The sequence below is a fragment of the Pelodiscus sinensis genome, chromosome 1, assembly GCF_049634645.1.
Source record: "Pelodiscus sinensis isolate JC-2024 chromosome 1, ASM4963464v1, whole genome shotgun sequence".
Classification (NCBI taxonomy): domain Eukaryota; kingdom Metazoa; phylum Chordata; order Testudines; family Trionychidae; genus Pelodiscus; species Pelodiscus sinensis.
The window spans coordinates 61,765,495-61,792,362 of NC_134711.1; the positions used below are offsets into that span (position 1 = coordinate 61,765,495).

At 46.5% G+C, this 26,868-nt stretch overlaps 1 protein-coding gene across 3 annotated transcripts in view; it reads left to right on the forward strand.

The window, feature by feature from the left end:
- The window catches only part of HMGA2 (high mobility group AT-hook 2), a 213,477-nt gene that overhangs the window by 156,330 nt on the left and 30,279 nt on the right, over positions 1 to 26,868 (forward strand). For all 3 annotated transcript variants that reach the window (XM_075931194.1, XM_075931197.1, XM_075931193.1), the window contains one exon: positions 18,243 to 18,275. In XM_075931194.1, the coding sequence (XP_075787309.1) occupies positions 18,243 to 18,275 (33 nt within the window). The remainder of the gene's footprint in view (positions 1 to 18,242; positions 18,276 to 26,868) is intronic.

Here is a 26,868-nt window from a genome sequence, read left to right on the forward strand (position 1 = left end):
CAGATGGGGGTGGGCAATACTCTGCACAGGGAGGCTACTCAATGAATTTTGGGCTGCACATTTCTACTATATTAATGGACCGGGCGGATATAGGGCAGGGCGAGCGGGGCGGCCATCCCGGGCCCCGCACTTCAAGAAGCCCCGCGCATGCGCCATGGCATCACCGCGCATGTGCCGTGTCAAAGGGGGGCCCTGCGAAATTGTGCTGCCCTGGGCCCCGCAAAATCGTCATCTGCTCCTGTTAATGGAGGAGGAGTCTGGGAGGGAGTTTGAGTGGAGGAGGGAGCTCTAGGCTAGTGCAGACTGTTGGGGTGCAAGAGAGGGTGAGAGGTGTGGGCACAGGGAGGGAATTTGGTACAGGAGGACGTTCCAGGATGGGACAAGGGAATGGGATGTAAAAGGGGGTTCTGACTGAGGGCAGTCAAGAGTGCTGGAGGGGTGTGAGGTGTAAGCTCTGGCTGGGAGGTACTTACCACAGGCAGCTCCCAGCTGGCTAGCAGAGCAGCAGAGCTCAGGCAAGCTGCCTGCATGCCATGGTCCCATGCCACTGCTGGAAGCAGCGCACTGCTGCTGACACATCTCTGTGCACCCCTTGGGGGGGCATCAAGTCTCCGTGTGCTGCCCACACCTGCAAACACTGCCCCACAACTCCCATCGACTGGTTTCTGGCCAATGGGAGCTGTGAAGAAGGTACTGGAGGCAGGGCAGTGCATGGAGCCACCTTCCCCCTTCCAGAGGATGCAGAGATATGCCAGCAGCAGCTGGCTCTTTCGGGGAGCAGAGTGGAGCTATGGCATGCAGCCAGCCTGCCTGAATCCCACTGCGCTGCGGGACTTTTAGTAGCCTAGTGATCACAAGGGGGCAGCCAAAAAGCTGCAGGTCGCTCCTGTTCTTGTATTTTCCTCAATTGCTGGGAGTCATGACGGGCTAGACAGAATTGTTAGACAGACCAGATTTGGTCCACGGGCCATATTTTGTCCACCACTATGGTAGATAATGAAAGACGAAGAGGCAACGGTAACTCCTACACCTGTGGTGTCCGACCAGTTCTGAAGCACTAGCCACTATAGTAGCTATTGCTACGGCAAACTAGCCACTCTCAACCAGCCAAATAGTCATATCATTCAAACCAACTAGCCACTCTCAACCAGCCAAATAGCCACATGTGGTTAGTGACTAGTGTGTTGGACACCATGGTCCTATAACAGAGAAAAGCCTCTCAGAGGGCCAGATCCGGCCCACTAGGGCTTTGATCCAGCCCGCAAGGCAGTTCCAGGCCCTGCCCCTACCGGGCATGTGCTGCAGGGAAAGGAGCTCAGCCCTGCCCCTCCTCCCTCCCATGCAGCTGCTGGAGAGGAGGCAGCTCTGGAACTGAGGGCCACGCAGACTGGAGCCGGCCCCGGAAGCACTACTGCCATGGCCACATGGCCTGCGGCCAGCCCAGGAGGCACTGCTACTGTGGCCATATGTTCCAGGGCTGGCCCCAGGCCATGTGGCCACAGCAGTGGTGCCTCCTGCCTCTGGGGCTGGCCCATGCCCGTGGCACCTCTGGGGCCAGCTTGTGGGTGCAGCTGCTCTGGGGCCAGCCAGCTCCAGGCCATGTGGCCACAGCAATGGCACCTCCTGTTCCAGGGCTGGCCCGTGGCCGTGGCAGCAGCATCTCTAGACTCCGGAGCTGGCTCTAGACCATGTGGCAGCAGCAGTGGTGCCTCCTGCCTCTGGGGATGGCCCATGCTTGCAACAACTCTGGGGCCAGCCTAGGGCTGCGGTGCCTCCGGGGCCAGCTAGCCCCAGGCCAAGTGGCCACGGCAATGGCGTCTCCTGCTTCCAGGGCTGGTTGGGGACCGTGGCAGTGGCATCTCCAGCTTCCGGGGCTGTGTGGCCACAGTAGCGGTGCCTCTGGCCTCTGGGGCTGACCCACAGTCACGTGGCTGCAGCCTCTTTGGCCACAGCACGTCCAGCTTCCGGGGCCAGCTCCTTTGTCAACCGCTCCTTTATGCCTCGTGAAATGAGGTTTACAGGAGCGGTCAACAAAGGCTTTGCTTGTCGATCGATCCACGTCTAGACTGCCACACTGTGCCGGATCAGCTGATTGTCGGCACAACGCGGCAGCCATTTTTATTTTAATGAAGCGGGGATTATTTAAATCCCTGCTTCATTGACTATGTCGGGTAAACTACTTTACATGGCTCCATCGATGGAGTCTAGACACACCCTTAAAGGCAAGAAATCATGATAGCTGATGAAAGGCAAGGAAGTTATAGCCTCTCCTTTATTAGCATCTCCTGACTCTCTCTGCAAAGCCTAACAATCTTGCAATTGTCCTCATCCACAACACTGCTCTATTGCCTGATCCCATGCATCCATTTCATATGGTGGGTTGATGTGTAATCCCTAAAAAGACCCACAGCAGGATTGGGGGTCAAGCATCTCTTCATTTGTCTCCAAGACCTGCTGCCAGGACCCCCCAGCCACAGTCACCACTAACCTTGATCTTAACTGGCACCCTTCAACCCATATATTAAACCAACCAAAAATAAAATCTGACTAGTTGGGAGAAGGGCGAGATGTTTTACATTGAGGGGTAAATTCTTTCAGCCAAGATCAGCATTTGGCTCAGTACTTATAAAACACATTCCAAATTCAGTTACTTTGTCTTTCAAAAAAAAAAAAAATAGAGAGAGTGAGTGCCAGGAAATGTAAGTAAATCATTGATCAGTGTGATTGGCTGAAGTGAACCACTTTTGGTGAAATGTTCCTTTCAAGACAACTCCTGAAAAACAGCATTTTTAAAACTAGACTGCTTTCCCAGTGGCACATGGTGCTTTGTGATATGGGAACAAGGAAACCACTAAGCTGTAACGGTTAGCAGAGCTGTAGTTAAGTGCTTTAGGCACTGCATTCTTGATGCAGTATCATGTTACAGTAATATGAAAAAAGCTGCAGGGGATTTGCATGCATACCTAACACACAATCTTTGGTGTTCACAATATTAGAGCCAAGCAACAAATGAGATCTTCAGGTCAGACACAACTTCTACAAGACTGTTAAATAATTTTATCTAAACAGTTACATAGCAATTTTTTTTTAAACTATAGGGAACATTCTTCTCTGTTAGACTGGTCTAAATTCACAGTAACCCCACTGACTCAATGATTTCAACAGTTACTCTAAAATTATACTGTGGTCACCAAGAGCATACATTTTCCTCTACCTCTGTTCATGTTTACTTAAATAAACAGAATGAAGACCAAAAAAGTAGTCACAATCAGGACAAATCGCAAAACCTCTGTCCTGAAAGCTAGATGGTCAATCCAGTACGTTAGGTCCCCAAGCTGCCCACTGTTCTGCCAAACTCATTCATTTTTTCCTCCTCCAGTGCCAACAGTATGGACTAGAGTTTCAGGTGTATATACTCTGCACCTAAAGACAGGCTGAACAGCAGCTTTACCATACATATAAAAACTGCTGTGTTAAAAATTGCTAAATTCTCAAAGAAAATATGTGGTCAATTTCTAATCTAGGTAGGTGCTGGATCTTCTGGTGTCTGAAAAAGTGCAAAATCCAGGAGTCCATAAATCTGACTACAAAATAGTGGGACTCTCAGTACTGAAAAAATCAAATCTCAAATGAGCAGAATAGTAACAAGTGATCCATTGTCTCCTCTAATACAGATGAGGTTTACCCAAGGCAGCCTATTATTACTATGTGCTTTCTGCATAAGTTACTTCTGACATACAGTTTTACATGAGATACCCACCACCATGCGGCCTTGCCCTTGAAGAGAACAGCAGTGCCCCACTGACACAATCTTTGAGGCAAGTCAGTACTGACAGATAGCTTTCTGGAGGGAAAATGCCCTATGTATCCTCTGCTGAAACAGTCTACTTAACTTGTGAGCCACCATGCTGGAGTGCTGTTGCCAGACTTGAGGCAAGTTGTATGTAAGAGAGCCTGGTGGGCCAGCAAAAAATAATTCCTTGCTAGAAGCTGCATCCCCTTTTTCCCATTAACTCATTTCCCATTACTTTTTCCTTTTCTCCCATTTCCCAGTGATACTGGAAAATAAATAGCTATTCCCTGCCCCCAGCCATGCAAACCTTATGAAAATTAAAAACAAAACCCAACAACATCAGGAAAGTAAATAAACAAAACACCTCTTCACTCGGTTACATTTATTCTCTCAGAGCATCTGAAAAAATAACCAGGTCCGTTTGACCAACAGTTTTCTAGGGGAGGATATACATATCCCACATACATGCAAAGAAGTAACCAAAATGTTTTAATTGTCATCACTCCGTCTGCTAGCATCAGGGTCCACCTCTTCTACCTCATCTCCTTAACTGGGCTCAGGCAAACTGCTTTTCCCAGTTCAACCTGGCAACTGAAATCATTGACAAAGGTGAGTCCCAAAATATCCATAACCCTACAAAGGCTCATCCATGAGAAGGTAGGTCACTCTATCCAAAGCTTTGGCTTGATCTAAAGCCAATAAAAACCCCTACCACTATCACTGTCACCCAATTTCGCAGAGTTCCTACAAAAGTGCCTGCCACTGTAAGACATTCATTCAACTGTGATAGACTGACAGGAGTGCAATAATTTTCCAGCTATTTTCCCCAATCTTTCAATTAGAATGGAAGCCAACATTTTGTACTCCATATTCAAAAGACCAATAGGCTCCACTTCCTGATATTTTCCAAATCCCCTTTGTCTGCCAATCCCCCACAAAAGAAGACTTAATAAAAGGAAGATCCCAATGTGCCTCTAATCAAGGCATCATTGAAAGCACATGAGAGCACCACGGAGAGGGATCCATAAATCTCTGATAAAATTCTACTGTCTAACCATGCATCCCTAGAGAAGTTCCCTTCTTAAGAGGCTAGATAACACAGTAAAACTCCTACTCCTCTGTTGGCCTCATCTGCAAGTGTTGGAAAACCTTCAGTTTTATTCAAAAATTGCTACTGCTGCTGCTGCCGGAAAGCAGGAATAACTTGGCTCTGCGGATACGTCCACACACACACATAGCTCAAAATAAGCTATGCAATTTGAGTTATGCAAATTGCTTAGCTTATTTCAAGATAGTTTATTTTGAAAGTTGGTGCTGTCTATACATCTGTAAATGTATTCAAAATAACTGGCATGCTGTTAAGACGCACACAACGCTATTTTGGGATAATGGACGTTATCCGAAAATAGCGCCACTGTGTAGACATACCCTGAAAGAGCTCACTGTGCTATCCTCCCATGCCAACAGTGTCCCTGTGGACCTGCCCTTTTCTTAGGATCCCATAACCCATCAAACCCCTCTGCAGTGTCTTTTCCTTATATCCTGCTTATATATCAAAGGAGGTTGCCCTCCCCCCCCCTTCTCCTAAATTTCTTTGCAAATTTAGATGATTCCAACTTTCTCCTGTACTGTTGTACCATTTCCTTCTTAATTCCTCTAACGACCCTTGGGTCTATGCATTTTCCAGCTCACCGTCAACTATCAAAATCTCTCAAATGGCTCTGTATTGCCAAATAAAGCTTGAAATCAGTTTTGTACAGACAGCCTGAAATAAGAACATAGAAAAATCACCAGGCTCTGCTTGGTCAATTCCCACTGTTCCATCTGGGATGCATAAAACTCCCAAACTGTTTCTCAGCCATAAAGATGTATTCAATCTTTCTGATTGCAACTGCATGATTGAGTAAAGTATTTAGTTTCCAATAACTGCAGCCAAATGTCACTGCTCCATATTCAGCACAGTCAGTTCGGACCAAGTAGTGGTCAGAAAACTACAGATTGCATTGCACAGCCTCTGATTATTGTGGTAGTTTTCATATTATACCCTGTCCAATCGAGTATACAGTTGCCCTCTGAATATGTAAATGCTTCCTCCTTCCTTAAATGAGGATGCCCAAAAATATCCTTTAGCCTAGAAGTATCACACAAACTGTGAGTAAGTTTCATTATCTTGTAATGCTGAACATTCCTTCACTCAATCACGGCAGTTAAACCATTAAAATCCCCCATGTAAAATAACTGTCAAGACATCAATAAAAAGGCACAATCTCTGTATAAAGATCTTTTCTCAGTTTCTGACAATGTGGACCAAAGACATCTCACAAATAGAAGATATCAGATAAGAATCCCCTTCTGCACCCACATTGCACAAGTATAAAGCAGTGTCCCTATTCCTTAGTAAATATCAAGCACTGAGGACCAAAAACCTTTTCTGATCCCTTTGACTTTCCATGTCACGCTTGGATCCTGCAAGATCCAAATATTGCCCGTCCAAAAACTAAAAGATCTTCTATCTGTAGTATGCATTCTGAAGTATACATTTGAGATTGCAACTTTTAGTACCATCTCAACAGGGCTCAGCTCCAAGTTGTTACAGATACTTGTGATCCTCATGTAGTTGTCCATCTTGTCACCACTGAAAATCCCTCCAATTTACTCCTCTCTCCCACTCTTTCCTTTTCTTTGGGAGCTTTTTTCTTATTGACTAGTTCATTGTTGTCAATTGGGGAGCCTCGTGTGTCCCCAGATCCTGATTCTAACTCCAGTAGTTCTTTTTGAAATCATTCAGGCCCAATAACTATTCTTTTCCTCAAGTTGAGCACATCCATTTCCCATTAAAGTGCTTGTTCTATTGGATATACATGTAATTGCTTGAAGTTTCTGTTATCTGAATGGGCTTTTCATATGACTAAGTTTTGAATATACAAATATTGAAATATTTTATTAAACATTCTATTGAGGTAACTATGTTCCTTGCTACTGTCATTAGCAGTTAGGATGGGAGTGGTGTTTACATTGGTATAGGCTAAAGCAGTGGGGCCCGACCTTTTTGAGCATACGGACCCCTTTTCAATATATTAAAATTTCACGGACCCCCGCCCCCTTCCTGGGGCTGGAGAAAGAAAAGAAAAGAAAAGAAAAGAAAAGAAAAGAAAAGAAAAGAAAAGAACAGGGCCTGCCACGGTGAGCCTGATCCTTACTTTTAAACTTTCCATGAACCACCTGCAGTACCTTCATGGACTACCAAGGATCTGTGGACCACAGGTTGGGAACCGTTGGGCTAAAGAATATTGGTCTCCTGTGGCGCAGCTTGTGGGAATTTGTGGATTTCTGTAAAACTAGCTCCAGCAGCTGGTAGGTCAGTTTAATAAACTAATTAATAGTTTTTTAATCATCCTACTTTGTCTTTGCTATTCAAATCTAAGAGTCTGACCAAGTAGGATAGAAAAAAAGCCTGGAATAGCACAGTTTTTGCAAACATTTTCCACAGATTACTCTTATCCCAGTTTATGAGATTACACAGTGCACTATGAAATCTTTTCATTATAAGGGCAAGATGGTATTACTGTTAGATTCTAAAGACCTATGGCTGTATGCATGCACACACTCCATGGGTGCCCGTTAACTACAAACATGGCCTGTAAACAATAGAATTCATTATCTTTTGCTCACAAAATTCAGGCATTTTACTTGCTGAGCTCATGGAGAATTAGCTGTAGTTCTTGATGACAGTACAACAGACATACTGCTTGTAAGTCTCTAACCACTGTAGTGCAAAACAATCTCCACTGATAAACTTGTGTGTATACCTGGTTCCATTGCCTAGAGGGCATAAATAGTAAGTGCCAGGACCACCACATTCAGTATACAGCTTTATCTTATCCTAACTTAAAGCAAGGCCAGGGTTTGGTTGTGCCAGGAAAATGGGATGTGCCTGGAATGGGTGACTCTCATCAAATCAAATAGAAAAGAGACAGAATCACGAGGTAGGTGAAAAGGGCTGGTTGGGGGTGACCTTCCCCTTCCCCCACCCCCAGGACTGCCCCAACTCTGAGCCTCCCACCCCTTAAGATGCCCTTTAAGGAGGGCAGGGGGGCTGAAGCCCCTCTCCCCTCAGATTCATGGAAATTACTGTCTGTTCCCCTTTGTCAGGGAGCAAGGGGAAAGTGCAGTTTGCTGCATTCCTCACTCTGGCTGGGGAATGGAGGGAGCAGATAAACCTGGACCTACCCCAGCCAGGGGGCATGCAACCTCCCTTGGCTGTGCCCGCTACAGCAGCCGTGAAGAGGCAATTCGCACTTGCCCTTAAGCTCTGTGGTGAGAGAAGGCAGGGGTAATCCTTTCTCCCTGGGACAGCCTCCCCAGCCCCACCTCAGAGCAATGATTTAAATAAAAAAGATAGACAGACAAACAGATAGACAGATAAATAGATCAGTATATCACAAGTTCTGCATTTGGATTCATATACAGTATACAATTAATGAACTAAAAGCAACCTTTGACCATAACTGTGGATCCATACCCAATCTCATGAATTGCCAAATCTGAATGACTTCCACAGTTGTCAAAGAGGGCTGCAGGCAGGGACAATGTTGGCTTAGATCATCTCTATCCATCATACTGTCATTTTAGACCCTTTTCTGAACCTGGGTCTGTATCTGTGGGAGTGTGAGTACCAAGGTATTTTTTAATGAGCTGGTGATACCATGTGCTTTCAACTTATGACCAGTACCAACTACTGTTTTATAGTGGGTACCTAGTACCAATTACTGTTCTACACCTGGGCCTATTACCAATTAGTGTTTTACACTGTTAGCCCTGTTCATGCCAAATTCAGGGGCCTGCCTCTTGTTCACAGCTTAGCTTTGCTTTATATTAGCCAAGAGTTGTCTATTGTTAGCTAGGCCTCAGGTCTCAAACCAGCCTGTGCTACATGGGCTTATGTTTCAGGTCTTCATCTTACTACAGAAGGAATATTTTTAGATTCAGTGTTTTTGGATTAATTTCAGCCTTAACTATTGTCATTTGAGTTCTAGAACCTTAATACAGTACTTAGTATTAGTGTAACCATCATAACTGCTATTAGCTTTTTACCATTTTTGCTAATCTTATCAACAGGGCTAATCACATATGTTTGTTTTGTCAGTGTTGATATTGTACTTACTTGTAGGTAAAACAGAGAACTTCAATCTCTGGGGATTGTCCATCTAGCACTTTTCACTGCTCTGAGTTCACTTTAATAAGGGAGAGAGACAGATCCAAATGCAAACTTTTAAGAACAGTATGGATTGCTGTACTTCGGGGATGAAATCAGTTCATGGATTGCATTCATGCATGGTATTTTCATCTGTAGTCATTACATGTGTTCCAGCATTGTTCATTTAAAAGAAAAGCTATTCATATTCTTCCAACCAGCGCCATGAAGTTTCAAAGTATAACTCAGTTCTAGAAGCCTCCCAATTAATATTGAAAACATTGGAAGCACTATTGTAGGACATCCAGCAAAATCTGTGTATAGTATGCCTCTTAAAGCCCAAGTATGAAACATTAACAAGAGGTGATTTAGAATTCCTACTTGGAAATATAAAGTGTACTATTGAATAGCAGTATGGAGACGATATTGCCTTTATATTTGGTACTGATGAAATCACTGCTGGAATAATGTGTCCAATTTTTAAAAATGGAGTGAGTTTAAAGAAGAGATACAGAAATTATTTGTGTTTTGGAGATCACATTTTTATGATGAGAGAGTAAAGAAAGTGAAACTAGTCTGCAAAGAGAAGGGTTGAGAAGTGATTTGATGAGGGCCCATAGTTCCCTATACAGGTAGACAATATCTTACTATAGGACTTTTTAGATGAGGACATTGCAGTTGTCAGTGCAGGATATAAAGAGGTCTGAACATGAGATTTGGCTGTGGGGAGGAAAAAGAAAGGATACATCTTGGACATTAAGAAAGAAAAGGTGGCATGATTTGGATGTCAGGGCAAGCAAAAAGAAGTCAAAACTAACCTCTAGGCCTGGGTGACTGAGATGCTGAGGATGATTCTCAGCAGTAATAGAGGATGAAGGAAGTGAAGAAGGTTTGTTAGGAAAGATAAGGAATTCGGATTTGGCTATTTAAAGTTTAAGCTGAGGACAAGACATCTGAAAGGTCCATTCTCATCACCTCAGTTGTTTTTTTCCATCAAAAATGCCGTATCATACCATGAAAGTATAATGTTAATTTTATTTTGCCTTTGCTTGCACACTAAAACAACACAGTTTTAAAGTTGCTGAAGAAAATTCTACTCTGTTCTTGTTTCCATTTTATACTTAAAGAAACTATTTGTTCTTTGAGTGATTGCTCATGTCCATTCAACTTAGGTGTGTATGCTCGCCACATGCAGCAGTGCCAGAAGACTTTTCCTCAGCAGTATCCATAGGGGACTGGCCTCCAGCACCCCCTGGAGTGGTGTACACATGATGTACTATATGGGGCACCGCTGAGCCCCTCCCTCTCCAGTTCCTTATTGCCACCAGTGATGGTGCTTGGAACTGTGCTCCAGCTGTAGCTGTAGCTTTCGTTGTTTATTCCCTCCTTTAGTGTGTAAATAGTTGTAAACTTTATCAGTTGTTAGTTTGTAGCTAGTAAGTCCTCTGTTGGGACTCAGCCCAGGCACAGGGCATGCCCCAGTTCCTTGGGTTTAAATAGTGTGCTAACTGTTGCAGGCCTATGCCAGTTAGTGACCCTGATAGCAACTGACTTCACTGTTTGGGTGAAGGTCATATCAGCAAAAACTGCTGTATCTGTAGGTTCTTCTGTTCCAGGACCTTAAAGGACAGAGACATAAGACTTAAGGCACATCTGATGGAGTTGGCTCTGGCTCCCCAAGGCCTGTGGTTGGACTTCGTGCCAGGTATGAGTGCCTCAGTGCAGAGCGCTTCCCCAGCACCCTTGACAAGCCGGCACCAGGAGTCCTTGATGGTCCCAATGAAATGGACCAAGAAGTCAGGCAAGGACAAGTCTCCAGCTCACATAAAGGAAAGTCCAAACTGGCATTGGACAAGGATAAAGTGCCGGACATGGCCCCTCAATCAGAGCGGGACAACCCTCCAGATTCCTCACCACCGTCTGTGGGCATAGAGGTCCCTCCAGCCCGGAGGCGATTCAAGCAGCGCAGGACATCATCTTGCTGGTCCTGCCAACGCCGTCAGTACCAGGGCCCTGGCACAGAGGGAAGCCCTCTCTGGTGCCTCAGTCATCAAGAGCACACTTCCACTCTCCTGTGAGATCAATCTGGGGAGTCACCTGCACACTTGGTGAGGGAAAGACAGGGCTCTGACATGAGAACCCGGGAATCACCAGAGATCTGGTGCAGATCTATGGAGGCATGCACCACCTGGAAAGCCAGGCATGTTAGAGTTAGCTGCTCCCCATGCCCAAGTAGTCATTCTCGGCACAGATTCCCACATGGATGGCACCTGCTCCCCGCCGTGGGGATAGCTGCTGGTATTTTGGACATGAGAGAAGGCTCTTGATGTCCTGGTCATCCTCCCAGCAGCAGCGGTCACCTCCTCTTTGCTGATCTCTGGCGAAGTGGAGTAGTCTAAAGACTGTGCCACCGATCTCCATCCATGGACATGGACAAACCTCATGGTCTCTGAGGTCACCCTTTTCTGGCAGTTCCCGGCACCAGACGTGCTGTGGTACCCGATCTCCATTTTGGGCTTTGGACAGTGTCAGGTCAGCCAGTACCCTGTCAGAACTCTCTTCCCTCCAGCCAGGGCAGTCGTCAGCGCAGCACCCTGGGCCCACTGCCTAGGTACCACAACTGGCTGCTCAGTCTTCACCATGGCCTCTAGCACTATGGCCCTCGCAATAGCGCCACTGGACCCTGTGGAGTATTCTTGTAGAGTCAAAGATGGGATGATCAGTGGCCGGAGCCTAGGAGGCTCAGTCAAGGCCTCCTGCCAGTCAACCATTGGCACCAGAATCGAATGTTCCGGGCATTCCATGGTTCAGAAGGAGGTGGAGGACCAGCCCCCAACAGAGGAGTAACAATTGGCCCAGGACTCTTCTTCCCTGCCAGATGAGGCAGTTCCACAAGACGATAGTAAGGCTCACCAGGATTTTTTGAAGCAGATGGTCATAAACCTGGACCTCCAGGCAGAAGAGGTGTGAAGAGTCCATAGACACCACCTTTGGGGTTTTGGGACAGGTGGCTCCAGCTAGATTCACCTTGTCACTCCATGAAGAGGTCTGTAAGATAGTGAAGGCATTGTGGCAGACATTTTCTTCTATTCCCCGAACTGAAAGAGGGCGGAATTTAACTGTTTCATCTCAGCTAAGGACCATGACTACCTCTGCCTTCCACCCTGCCTCAAATTCACGCATGATAGAATCGGTTAACCACAGGGAGTGACAGAGTCAACCTGCCCCTACACCAAAGAATAAAGAGTCGAGATTCCTGAACCTGTGATTCGGATTTAAGGCTGGTCGGAACCAGATCAGGGTTAGGGCATCAGGTAAGGAGTGTCTTTGTGTGGCTGTTGCCTGAGGCTATCTAAGGCCTGTGCTTAAAGGGACACACATACCCCCTCCGCCCCCGGGCAGCCAGTTCTCAGGTGTCCCTGCTTGCTTGCCTGCATTGCTGTGGGATAGCAAAGCATTTGTGTCTCTGCGTGCTCTGGTTGCCCTCACTTGGGACACCATAGCACTCTGCAGCATCGAGCCAGAGCTGCCCCTGGGCACTCTGGTGCTTCTCGTGAACGCATTGCTATCAGCCTGGCTGTACTTGCCACAGGCTGCCATCCAGGAGGTTGATTGGGGGACTGTCAGTATCCAGGAGACCCTGCGGGAGAGCATCCACCCTGAGGAGCACTCAGAGCCTCCCTGGTCTGCCCCACTGGGGGCTTGTGCCTCATTCCTCCCTCACATCCTTCCACTTACCCCTTCTACCCCATCCCTTTCTGATGTCAAATAAAATACACGTATTTTTAAAAAATATAAACTCTGTTTATTTAACAAAACTGGGGGAGAGGGGATGAAACTCTGGGGAGACTGAAGAAAGGAGGTGGGAGAGGGGAGGAGAGAGGGAGGGAGAGGGGATGGGGAAACCTGGAAGGAGGGAGCTGGAAGGGGGAAGCAAGGGGAAGAAGGGGGGGGCAGGTCAGGGCTCAGGGATGGCGGTCTCACTGGGCCAACTGTCTCCTAGCACGGCAGGTGCAGGGGCCTCGGCGTCCACGGGGGGATGGGTAGGAGGGTATGAAGGTTGAGGTGCGGGGTGTGGAGATTGAGGAGGAGGGTGTGGAGGTTGAGGAGGGAGAGGTGGAAGGGGGAGAAGGAGTGGGAGTAGGAGCGGGAGCTGGGGAGGCAGCAGGTGCTGGAGCGGCACGAGGCAGCACACTCTGCACCAGGGTCTGCAGATGGGCAGAGATGGGATCACCCTGGGCAAGCAGCTCCTGCCGGAACACCCATTCGTCCTGCACCCACTGCTCCATGGTGCGGTGCAGGACTCGCAGGGCCCCCAGGTGCTGGTCTCGGTACCCCTGCAGTGTTGCGGTGGACCTGCTGAGCCCTCGGGTGCAGGAGGATGTCCTGGGCAGGGTGGTGCACCCTGCACATGCAGCTGGTGAAGCTGTGGAGAAAGTATTCCCTGGAGACACAGTGGGTGAAACCCCAACCCCCCTCTGCGAGGCGAGGATGACCGTGCCTTGCACTGTCAGAGTTGCTGTGCTTGCACAGAAGCCATGGTTGGAATGTCCAGCTATCCCCGGGAGTGGGAGCTGCCCCAAGACCACACCCATACCCCTGTGCTGTGTATAGTGCGGCCGAGGTGGGGGGGAGATGTCCCCTGCCTCTGTGTAGAGGGGTCTTGTGAAGGGAGGGCATCCTGCTGTGTCCCACCCCGGGGTCAGGAGCATGTCAGGTCTCTTCACACACACGTGTGGCTATCAGGCCACGGCCCCTGTGTGGCACGCAGCTGGAGCCACCTGCCCAGGGGTGGCATGGCACAGGTTGCTACATGATCCGTGGTAAGCAAGGCCCATGCGTGCGGTCCCTGGTCTCCCCTCTCCCTCCCCCCCCCGGGGTAAAAAACGAAATAAGTGACACTGCATCCTTGAGAACAGTCAGAGACATCACCATATGTTTTACAGAACAAATAAGTGGCACTTTAAGTTGATAGAGCCTTTTATTCAGGACTCTCCAATTCAATGTGCAATAATATTTTGCTCCAAAGGATTTCTTAAAAGTCCTTTGTTTCTGACATTTTTTGTAGGCATTAACATTTTTTTATATTCAAGGTGAATTCTCTTTCACCCCAGCAAGTTGAATCACAACCAGCTTTTGAATTAGAGTTGTCTCATTTCAAAACACTCATTGGAAGATGCAGAGATCTGTTAACACAATGCAGTGAAAGCTTAGTGAGCCAAGGAGGTTGTATCATTACTTTGTCAAAGAGTTGACACGGGAGCCAAAGGACACATACCCACTACAATAAAAGAAGGCATCAGTAGAACAGGACACATAGGCCCTGATTCTGTACAGTCAGGTTCCCTGAACTATCTAAGGGTATGTCTACACTACCCCGCTAGTTCGAACTAGCGGGGTAATGTATGCATACCGCACTTGCTAATGAAGCCCGGGATTTGAATTTCCCGGGCTTCATTAGCATAAGCGGGGAGTCGCCATTTTTAAATCCCCGCTGCTTCGAACCCCGTGCAGCGCGGCTACATGGGGCTCGAACTAGGTAGTTCGGACTAGGGTGCCTATTCCGAACTACCGGTACACCTCGTTTCACGAGGAGTAACGGTAGTTCGGAATAGGAACCTAGTCCGAACTACCTAGTTCGAGCCCCGTGTAGCCGCGCTGCACGGGGTTCGAAGCAGCGGGGATTTAAAAATGGCGGCTCCCCGCTTATGCTAATGAAGCCCGGGAAATTCAAATCCCGGGCTTCATTAGCAAGTGCGGTATGCATACATTACCCCGCTAGTTCGAACTAGCAGGGTAGTGTAGACATACCCTAATTGCCTTTAAGACAGGGGACACTCCAAGTCTCTCAGGCTCAGAATAAATCTCACTGACTTTACCATGCAATATTTGCAGCCCTTATACAGACAAAGCACCCTTGATTCAAACTGTAGGAGCCCAGCCGACAAAAAGCTCCGCTGTGTCCAGGGAACGAGTCTGCTCTTCAGACATTTTTTGTGGAAAAGCAGACGCGCTCTTTCAGAAGCCCTGTCTTTCTTGTCTCATGAGGAAAAAGGGCTCTTCTGAAAGAGGAGGTTTTTCCAAAATTTGGCCCAGGGTAAATGGGCCAAATTTCGGAAAAACCTCTTCCAACAAAACTATTGAGAAAAAGTACACAAATTGTGGAGTGCAATTTGCGTACCTTTTTCCAATAAAAAGCAGCAGTCTAGACAGAGCCTAAGTTGCAAAGCGTTAAATGTCATGGGCTTCAAGGGAGTATATTGATTTACACTGGGTGAGGATCTGACCCTTGCTTTAAATCTTAATCTAAATCATACAGTTCCTCCTTATAAAAAAGCATAAGCAGCATATCCAAGATCACAAATGCATAATATTGAATCACAAGAACTCTAACTAGCAGGGAGCAAACTGCTCTCAGCAGTAAGATAGCAAAGGTCCCGAGTGAGTAAGAGTCTTATAAAACAGTTTCCAGGCAGGCAAAGTACAACATTTTCCCTTCACTTTTTGTGAATGACTGCAGTATTGTGCTTCAATCAGAGACTTCTAAAACCATTCATAGAAATAAAAACAAAACAAACGCACACAAAACTTTCTAGGTTCAGTCTGAAGCCACTGGGTGCCAGAGGCTGGGAAAACATACTGGCAGTTATAACCCCAACTGATACTGAAAGTATTTAAGGGTCTTTTTGGTGGTCTGAAAAGTATGAAGTACTGTGTGGAAGGGCTGCTGGTAAAATTACTTTGACACATACTAGGCACGGAGCCAGAGCTGGCGTTGTTTCAGACATTGTCTTTTCCCTCATTGAAGTGTCAGGAGTTAATTCATGGAAAATTTGGTGAGTTGGCAGCTCTTTCAGTGAATTTCATTGAGCTATAGTGTGCAACAGTCACATGAATGCAGGGTCCACGGCCAAAAAACCATGGGGATATCTGAGCTGTAGGAATCAAGTCAGCCAGTGAGAATGTCTCTGGATTTTGCATGGTTTGGGAATAAGCACGTGTACAGGTGTAATCAGCCGGGGGAAGAAAAATCAGGGAAGTGTTAGTGATTGAGATTATCTATGTGCTCAATAAATTTCTGTTCTTACAAATGATTCTTTTGAATCACACAATTTCTTTGCATAAACTCTCATTTCTCAGGAGGCAGCAGATGTGTTAATCAGCCCAGGGCCTGTAGTTACCTTGGGTAGAAGACATCAACAACAACAAAAGAGTGTGAATTTCTGTTTGCTTCTCCACTGCAAGGTTATTTAATGGAAAAGAAAGGCTCAACATTAAGATTTAAAAACTGCTAAATCACACTTTCTTTTCTTGTATTTCCTTCGAGGTTTAAGCACAGATTCAAAAATATATCAGCAATAGGACTCCATAGAAGTAGAAGGATACTGCAAGTAAGCAAAACATCTATTGCTAAAATAGAATGTTTTGTAGTGGGTATTGTGAATTGATCCTAGTTTCAGTTACTATTGTGTTACATTTTCATGGATTTTTTCCCATCCACTAAAATATTACTCATAAGGTCCAGATACATCAAACTGTTTATTTTGAAAAGTTTAAGCTATTTTCTAACACAAAGTAATGAAAACTACTCTTTGAATATCTAAATGACTTATGGAAACAAACTTAACAAACAAATGACTTAAGACGACAAACACGGGTCTTCAGCTGGGAAAAGGCAAAGCTGGGAATAGGAAACAAACCCATAAAGCAATGGACACAAAGAAAATTATTGGCTGCAACTACAGTAGAACATGAGAGTTATGAACACCAAAGTTACAAACTGATTGGTCATTTGGAACCAGAAGTGCAATCAGGCAGTGGCAGACACACACATGTGCATACACACACACAGAGCAAATACAGTTCAGGGCTGTGTTAAATGTAAACTACTGAAAAAAATAAAGGTAAAGCATACATATTATTCTAGAGAGCAAAGTTTCAAAATTGTACCAACTCAATGCTCAATTGTAAACTTTTGAAAGAACCACCATAACTTTTTATTCAGAGTTACATACATTTCGGATTTATGAACAACCTCCATTCCCAAAGTGTTCATAACTCTGAGGTTCTTCTGTGATTTGAAAATATTAAAAAAATATCTGTGAATGAAAGTTTGCCACATTAAAGTTATTGCGAAAATACCTACTGACTTTGGTGGGGCCAGAATTTCACACTCTGTGAGTACTAAGTGGTTTTGTTATTTTGTGCCTTTCCCAAGACCTGTGGAGGTCACGGCTCTACAAGGCATCAGAGCTACAAATATAGTATTTCAGATAGGATCTGGGATCAAGGAGCTTGGTGTTTGTATGATAGCTCATCCCTCCGCCCCCCCCCCGCCCCCACCCCATCCTCTGCTGGAACTAACTGTTGCTGGCATGAGTAGAATCATCAGGGATCGGCAATAAAGTAGTGCAACCATTCCCAGGCCAGGCAGAACATAGGACTTGAAATGACACTTTTGGAGTATTACCAGGGCTCGCCGAGCCGCAGCGAGCCCTGCTCGCCAGCCACGCTATCCGGCGTTCTGCGCATGCGCAGATCACTCAAACCTGGCTCTTCCAGGATTTAATCTAGTCACCACAGGCGAGTAGATTACATAGATTGTCAAGCCCTGAGTATTACTGTGCACCTGTATCACAAAAATCAGTTCTGAGGGACTGAAATGGGATTAATCTGAGTACAGAATTTCCAATGTCTGACATGAGGTAAATTTCTGGGTAACATAAGCCTCCCAAAGCTTATTTTGAATGTACACACATATGCATAACAAACTGGGACACAGTAGCAATAAAATTCCTTTTGAAACTACACTAAAATTGCATCATTGGGAACAAATTTGGAAGGGATATAGAAGATGATATAAGGCAGACTCCCTTTCAGTAGCAGATTCCTCTACATTCAGACTGTATATCTGTTTAACCCTCCTTTTCTGATGTGTAAAGCCTCTGTAACACACCCCCAGAGGAACTGGACGAAGGTGCATGTTAACACAACCATCCCCTTGCTTTGACTTACCCCTTACGTATATACCTGCCTCCTCAGAGTGTACATAAACTTATAAACCTTTGCATGTTGGGCAAGAGGACATAAGCATGTCTAGGGCGTCTGACCGAGTGCAGGACTTTGGCACTATTTTTCACGTCATCTTTGAATTTGGTCCTTTGTATATATGTTATTTCAGATATTATAAAATGAAATATTACCTGAATATATTGTCTTGTTCTTAAAAGAGCTAATCTTTACTTTTCTTTGCAGCCGCAACAAGTGGTTCAGAAGAAGCCTGCTCAGGTAAGTAACATTTATATGAATTAATTCTGTAAATTACCTTAAAGTCCTTAGTTCTCGAACACATACATAGCAATGTTTATTGTAAGTAATGCAATTAATATTTAATAAATGGAAAAAGTGCACTGTTCATTTAAATCATCCATTAAATCCACACCATAAATTGGACCCAACCTGTCCATAAAATATTTTTTAGTATAACTATAAAACTACTTATGCATGTGCTTAGTGCTTTGATGAATACATATGAACTGCTAAGGATACAGAACTCTTCTTTATGTAAGTCTGCTTTTTTGAAGACATAGACCTTTTGCTAGACTAACTTGTGATTTGAATGTATCGGTGTAAAAATAACCTGAATTAAGTACAGAAACAGAAAGTTCTAGTGGTAAAAAGATATAAGCTTTCCAAATGCAGGTGTAGGAGTCCCATTTCTAAAAATAAAAAAAATAAAAAATAAAACTACAACAGTGATGAATTAATACTGTTGATACAGTAGTATTGCACTCCCCTAATGGTGAAGATAACATTCAGGATAATGGAATAGGAATTCCATGTAAACTCAAATTCACCATCCATCATAGCCAGCAGAGAATGCCAGGCACAGTTCTGCTGTGCCAATAGGGACACAATTCTGGATGGGGCCTTGCATGAGGTGCATGCTTCCTACATGTTGCAGAGTTCCTCCAATGGCTGGCAGTACGACACAATGGACAGAGTAAAAGTAGACTAAGAGAAGGCTTGTGCCAGAGAACCTATTGCTGCGTGGATCCTACTATCCTCCCCTCCATTCCCCACATAGGTGGACAGTAGAGGGGGCCATATAGGGTACATCTACACAGCAGAGAACTACCTGCATCAATGAGTATGTGAGTTTGGGTCTACAGACTCAGACTTGCTGGGCCCATACTACTGCAGTAAAAGTAGCCATGAAGAAGTTCCAGCTCAGGCTCTGAAGCCTAAGAGAAGGAGTAAGTTTCAGAACCTGAGCTCTGGCCCAAGCCAGAGCATCCACATGTAGAGCTGCCAGTTTTGGTTGGAAATATTCCTGTAGCTTTAATCACATAACATTGTGGCAGGACGGAACCCCATTGGGACTGTTACCTGATGTGCTGAGACACTGCTGAGCCCGCTTCCCCTGGGCACTCTGAAATCTTGTCTTGTTGAACTTAGCTTGCCAGCCTACTTCAACTGAGATACAGGGACAGGACCACACCCCCATTGCTGGAGACACAGACAGAAATCAGTAAAGTAAGAGGCCTTGTTCCTAGCACTCGAATACACAGCTCTCTCTGGGAGCTGAACCTTAGATAAATCCATCTTATACAAATAGCAATCTATTCAGTGTAACCTCATGAAATCTGCCCACTTTCTCAATGTAAAAAGAGAGATGAACAGGCTCCTTGCTCCCACACGTAGCAATTATTGGGTTTATTTCTAAGCCAAAGTGATTTTATTAAGTATAAAAATAGGATTTAAGTAGTCATAACAGATAGCAGACAGAACAAAGTAGGTAACTAAGCAAAATAAGCAAACAAATGGGGATTATGTTCTTATGTTCTTAAGATAAGTTGATACACTAAAGAAACTAGTTAATGTATAATCTCACCATGGGTTCTAATATCTTCACAGGCCAGACATGCTTCCAGCCTAGGCCCACTTCTTTTCCTCAGCTTAGATTTAGTTGTTTCCAGCAGTCATCTTGGGAGAACTGACAACCAAGATTACCTCACTCCCCACCCTTAAATAGGATTTCCATAAGGCAGGAGTCCTTTTTTCATAGTCTTGACCCCTCCCAGGTTCTCATGGAAAATTATAGAATTCAAGATGGATTCCAGATCAGGTGACACGGTAACATATCTCTGTAACCATTCCTCTGGGCTGACCCACAGGTTCCCAGGAAGGCTAAGCTCATTTACAGTTCATTGTCTCTTGCTGGTGGACCATCAGCACTGTTGCCTGTTGTACATGAAATGTCAGCAGTGGGTGTAGCCCAAAACAGCTAATATGAGATTACAGATACACAGGTCAATATTCCTAACTTAATCTACAAAAATGATACATGCATACAAATGGGATAATGATATTCAGTAAATTACAGCCTTTCTCCTGAAATGTTACGAGACGTTTTGTATCAAGCATAACTGAGTTATGACATATTATATCATAGACATATTTTCCTAAAACATATGGAGTATGACATCATCTTTAATTCCTGGAGACTCCACACCAATCTTGAAGGATTGGCAACCACATGTTTTTGCAGCATAGCATGGCATGGGCGCAGAGAGCCCAAGTCTATGAACCTGGGCTCTGAGGCTCCTTGCCATAGGGGGGTGGGCTTAGCAACTAACTCTGCAGGCAAAGGTGGGGAGAGGGGTCCCTCTCTATGGTGAACATTAGAGTTCAGATTTGCATCCTTAGAACTCCCACTTTTAATATCTTGAGTTCTTTATTCAAAACCAGAAATCAAGTAAGGAATATATTTAACATAGATATATGTAGATAATGCTTGATTTCTGAAAGGTGATCTAGGACTAGAACTATAGCTAAAATTCTGTTTACAGATACAGCATAAATATAAATGCCGTTATTTGTATGCACGTTCAACTCAAAAAACTTTTTTTAAACCCCTGGCAGCAGTGGTTTGCCACACATGTACCTTTTAGCCTTTAAATCACAGCAGCTATAATAGGCATTGCTCTGAAAGTACAATGAGCAAAGCCTCTTGCTGTCACTGAGCTCTGTTGCATGGCAGTGAATGTAGACTATCGCCATGGGCGCACACTTACAGTACTAAAACAACTCTAATGCTGAAAAGAAAGAGAGGTAGCAATGGGAAAATTGGGAGCTTGACATAATTGGTCTTTGTTCTGTCCAATTGCCTTTCGCTCTTTTCTTTTACATGACTGAATTTTCCTTTAAAGGAGAGGAGTTCAGACTCAGAATTAACAGCAAGAACATGAGCTCATGTGAGCTTCCTAATCTGAGCTGTCTAAGGAAATAGTGATAAATTATATAAACATGGGGACTACATGGAAGTTCATGAGGATAATGTAAATCTTACACTGCATTCAGAGGAATCTCTTCCTTTTCCATCTGTTTCCTTCAAAATACCCTCACAGATGGCTTTTCCATGTGGCAGTCTGGATTAAGTTAGAAGCGTATCTTTTCTTCATCAGCGGGGCTTTGAGAGGTTACGTTCAAGCACTGCCATGTGGTAGTGAGCATGTTGCCACAGTCTGGTTGAATAAGAGAAGCGTAACCCTTGATCAGACTTATCACTGAATACTGTGGTTTGAATTTCTAGAGATGTTCATTCTCAAGGATTTTGGATTAGTATTAGTTTACATCCAGCTGGTAACCTTGTTGCCATCTCAGATGGCACAACTGTTATTTTGCATTTTAAAAGACACAGAAGCAAAAGCAGATATAGCTCCCCTTGTAGTCATAACAGTTCTGTAAATGTCACCATCTCCCAGGTTTTAGGCATCCTCTTGGTCTCAGGCATTCTCTAAATCTCCTTTTATGGACAGCTGCTATCCAGTTCAAGGCCATAACAATGCTGTGATATCATCAAATAGCCACAGAACCCTGAGGATTTCCCATCTTGCAGCTGGTAAATACAACAGCAAGTTCCACTGAGGAGAGATAAGTCCATAGAATCAATGCAAACATGTACATCATATCATCTGTGTGTATTCATGATGGTCACCAAGTAACTTGTATCAAGGGGGAAACACACAAACCACAGTGATCTTGCTCTGGAAAATCTAACAGCAAGTATCAGAAAGTTAAGAGTCTCTGTGTGGAACAGGTGTCTAAAAATCTCAAAAGATGAGAAATCTCAGGTATCTGCTTCAAATATGATTTAGTCACCAGAAAAAAACAAACAGATCTTATAGTAAGATCTACTATATTCTCATTTAAGTGACTTGAAAGTAGGAATAAGAGATCCTCCGGAAAAGGCTTTATTTTCCGGAGAATCACGTCTAGACTGGCGCTTTTCTCCGGATTATCTCCAAGACGGAAAAAAGCGGCAGCCATGTTAATGCAAATACCGCGGGGGATATTTAAATCCCCCGCGGATTTGCCTATTCCAAAGTGCTACATTAGCATCCCTTTTCTGGAAGGGATGCCAGTGTAGACACAGCCGACATGTTTTATTTTTATCTTTTCTGCACAATAGAAATAGTCTAAAACAAGCTTTTGAAACTGTTAAATGATCCATGGGGTGTGAGTGAGGTTTAAAACAGAGGTGTTAGAGTGTCTGGGTCTGATAACTAAATTCAGAAGACAGAACATGAGTCCAAACATATTTTACCAGCAGCTAAGTAGCTTTTTTTTTATCTAATAGAAAATAAATTGCTTAAATTAAAAAAAAAAAGCAAACAAACAACAATAATAACAATACCAGGAAAAGAGCAAAGTATTATTTTTGAATAGGTAAAAAGGGCAAATAAAGTACATGCTTGTATGTGTCTTACTTGCTAAAGAAGGTCCTGATTCAGGAAAGAATACCTGTCATTATTATAGTTAAGTATCAGAGGGGTAGCCGTGTTAGTCTGAATCTGCAAAAGCGGTGAGGAGTCCTGTGGCACCTTATAGACTAACTGAAGTGTAGGAGCATAAGCTTTCGTGGGCAAAGACCTACTTCATCAGATGCATCTGACGAAGTAGGTCTTTGCCCACGAAAGCTTATGCTCCTACACTTCAGTTAGTCTATAAGGTGCCACAGGACTCCTCGCCATTATTATAGTTAAGCACATGTTTAAGTGTTTTCCTGAATTGGAGTCTAAACTTTGTTTCAGCAACTTGAAACCTGCAAGATGCTGCCTGCCCCTTTGCAAGGAATGGCATGCCTTTCATTGACTCCACATTATTTAGTGTGACACAAGTTGAATCCTCTAGGGCTGTGTCCAGACTCAGGGGGTTTTTCGAAAAAAAGTAGCCTTTTTTCGAAAAAACGTCACCTGCGTCTAGACTGCAGCCGCGTTCTTTCGAAATTAAATCGAAAGAACGCGGCTTTTCTTTCGACGGCGGTAAACCTCATTTCACGAGGAAGAACGCCTTTTTTCGAAAGTGCTCTTTCGAAAAAAGGCGTTCTTGAATGCCAACAGGGCTTTTTAGAAAGAGAGCATCCAGACTCACTCGCTGCTTTCTTTCGAAAAAGCAGCTTGCTTTTTCGAAAGTTCCGCTTGCAGTCTAGACGCTCTTTTTTGAAAGAGGCTTTTTCGAAAGTATCTTTCGAAAAAGCCTCTTTCGAAAGAGGCTTGCAGTCTAGACATAGCCCAAGGGATGAAACCCATTGGACTTCATTCATCTTCCCACTGATTTCAAGGGGCTGTGGATCTATCCATTAGGGTACGTCTGCACTAGCCCCCTAGATCAATCTAGGGAGGCTAATGAGGGCGACCGGAATTGCAAATCAAGCCCGGGATTTAAATATCCCGCGCTTGATTTGCATGTTCTGGGCCGGTCGCCATCTTAGAAATTGACTAGCCCGAAGTAACTGCCTGAGTCTACATGCGGTAGTGAAACGGACTTCCGATTTAAAGCCCCTAATTCAAATTAGGTGATAAACCTCACTGCAGGAGGAGTACCACCTAATTCGATTTAGGGCTTTAAATCGGAAACCCGTTTCACTGCCATATGTAGACGTGGGCAGTTACTTCGGGCTAGTCAAGGTCGTGAGACCTTTGCCTAGTGACTCATCCGCTGTCCTACTGGGCCGTGCTACAAATAGCCACCAGTGGAGGTCACCCACAGCCTACTGCCCAAGCCTAGCCACCAGCAAGGCACCTCCACTACGCCACAGTTATCCCCCCTCCGAGAGCAAACTGAGCAGGGTCACTCCGCTTGTAGCCTAGGGAAATTCAGGTCCCCTGCCCGGCAAAGCTGCTGCGGGGACATTGGTGCTCCCCTTGGCTCGGGCCAGCCGTGGCAATGCCCTACAGAAGCCAGCTCCCCCCGTCCGGTTGCTGCACAGCTCCGGGGGGACCGGCACGGGCCTGTCTTCTGTGGCCATACCAGCCCTTCCACTGCCCTTGAGCTCTGGCCAGGGTCTCTCTGGCCGGGGCCATGAGCTCAGCAAGCCTTCCCCGGAAAGCCAGGATGACCTCCACCCCCAACTCTCCATCCAGGGAGGTCTCCCCCTCCCAGAACTCTCTCAGCAAGCCCTTTCCCCCTTTGCACCCCAGCTCAGTCCGGGAGAGCCTGGCAGCCTCTTGGGGTGCCTCCCTGTGTGCAGACAGCAGGTGGGGCAGGTACTCATCCCAGTCCTGCAGGTGCCGGTGCATGAAGACCTCCAGCATCTGCTTCAGAGTCCCCTGGAACCTCCTCACCAGCCCGCTGGGCCGGGCGCCATATGCTGGGGCCCAGGTGAGCCAGGCCCCGTGCTTCTCCCACAAGCACCGGAGCAGGGCCAACATGAAGTGGGATCTCTGATCCATGAGGACCCCCTGGGGGAATCCCACCCTGCTGAAAATGGCCAGCAGCGCATCTGCCACCATGTCTGCCTCGATAGAGGGCAGAGCTATGGCATTGGGGCAGTTGGTAGCCGTATCCACGACTACCAAGATGTAGTTGTTCCCCGTCCGGGTCGCCTGGCCGACAGGCCCCACTATCTCTATTGCTGCCTTCCGGAACCACACCTCTATGCGGGGTAGAGGTCTCCAAGAAGCTTTCCTCCCATCTTGGGCCTTCCCCACCCTCTGGCAGAGTCGCAAGACCAGCAGTACCACTGCACGGCCGCAAATATCCCCGGCCAGTAGAAGTATTGGAGCAGCCTCTGCTGGGTGCGCCGGATCCCCCAATGCCCAGCAAATGGGACGTCATGGGCCAGATACAGCAGCTTGGGTATCTGGCCGCTGGAGCCCCCATATCTCCACCTTCTCTGGGGGGAGCCATTCCCGGTACAGGAATCCCCGCTCCCACAGGAATCTCTCCTGGCAGCCTTTCCTCAGGGTTGAGCCATGCCGAAGCCAGCCCGGTCCCTCAGCATCTGTAGGGAGGGGTCTGCCTGCACCACAGCCTGGAATTCAGCCACTGGGGCACGGATTGGGACCTGTTCCCCACCCTTGCCCAGGGCCAGAGTCCCAGCCTTGCCGGACCCTGTGTCTGCTGGGATGGGACCCTGAGGGCCCTGCAGGGAGTCCTTCCCTGGATCAAAGTTGCCAGCCCCTCATTGGCTCTGGCTACGGGTGGGGACCAGGGCCCTGTGGGGTCCTTCTGGCTACTCCTCTAGGTCACCCCCCATCAGCACCTCCATGGGCAAGTGCCAGTGCACCCCCACTTCCTTGGGGCCCTCCTTGGCCCCCCATTTCAGATGCACCCGGGCTATGGGCACCTTAAACAGGGTCCTGTCTATGCCCCTCAGGGTTAGCTGAGTGTTGGGCATCATGTGATCTGGGGCTACTACCTCGGGCCAGGCCAGCATCACATCCGTCCCCCTGTCCCAGTAGCCCGTCACCTCCCTTCTGTCCACCTGCAGGGGCACGAGGCACTCACTCCACAGGGGCTGCCTTGCCCCCACTAGGTACATGGAGAAATCCGCCTCCCGAGGGTCAGACCTCCCAGGGAAGGTGCACTGAGCATTCTTCCCCCCCACTCTGAGCTGAGTGTTGCCTGCTGGCTCCTGCCTTTGGGGCAGCCTGCCCTTCCCCCTGTTCCAGCCAGTTAACCCTGGAAAGTCCCATGTCATAGGACCTGTCCTTGTGCCCAGTGCACTGAGCCCTCTTGTGGCCTCTTTGTCCACAGTGATGGCAGGTTAGGTCCTGCGGGCCCTTTTGGGCCAGCTCTGCCCAAATCCTGGCTGGTTCTCTGGGGCACAGATGGCCGGTCTTTGTCTCTTGGGCTCGCCTCATAGGTGACTCTCCCCATTGCTCAGCTGAGAACCGGTCTCTGTGCAATTCCCTTTCTCTCCGGGACTCCCGTTCACACCCAGACCAGTTCTCTGTGAACTCATCCGCCAGCCTCCCAGCTTCCTGGGGGTTCTCTGGTCTTCGGTCCTTGAGCCACAGCCTAAGGCTGGGTGTGCACACTTCATAGAACTGTTCCATCATGATCAGCTTAAGCAGGTCCTCTGAGGTTTGGGCTCCGACCTCGGACACCCACTTGCGGCAGTATTGCGCCAGGCGGGAGGCCATATCCACATAGGTCTCCCATGGCCCTTTCTGCACCCCCCGGAACTTCCTCCTTTATGCCTCTGGGTCAGCCCGAACTTGTGCAGTAGGACCTCCTTGACTCGTTTGTAATCACCTGGCTGTAGGTCCTCCAGCTGACAGAGCACTCCGGCAGACTCCTGGTTCAGTGCAGAGATAAGCTCTTGCAGCCAGTCAGCTGGGGGGACTCGTTGCAGTTCACAGGCCCTCTCAAAGGAGCTGAGGAACCCGTCCATGTCTCCCACATCCTTCAGTTGGGCCATCACGAGCTTCTCCAAGCGACTGGCCACCTTGGGGCCCCTCCCCACTCAGTGCAGCCGGGGCCCCGCCACTTCTCCAGTCTGCCATGGCCAGCTCATGCTGTCGCTGCTCTCTACGGTCCCGGCGCTCCTTCTCTCGGTCCTGTACTTCCAATTTCTTTATCCGCAGCTGGA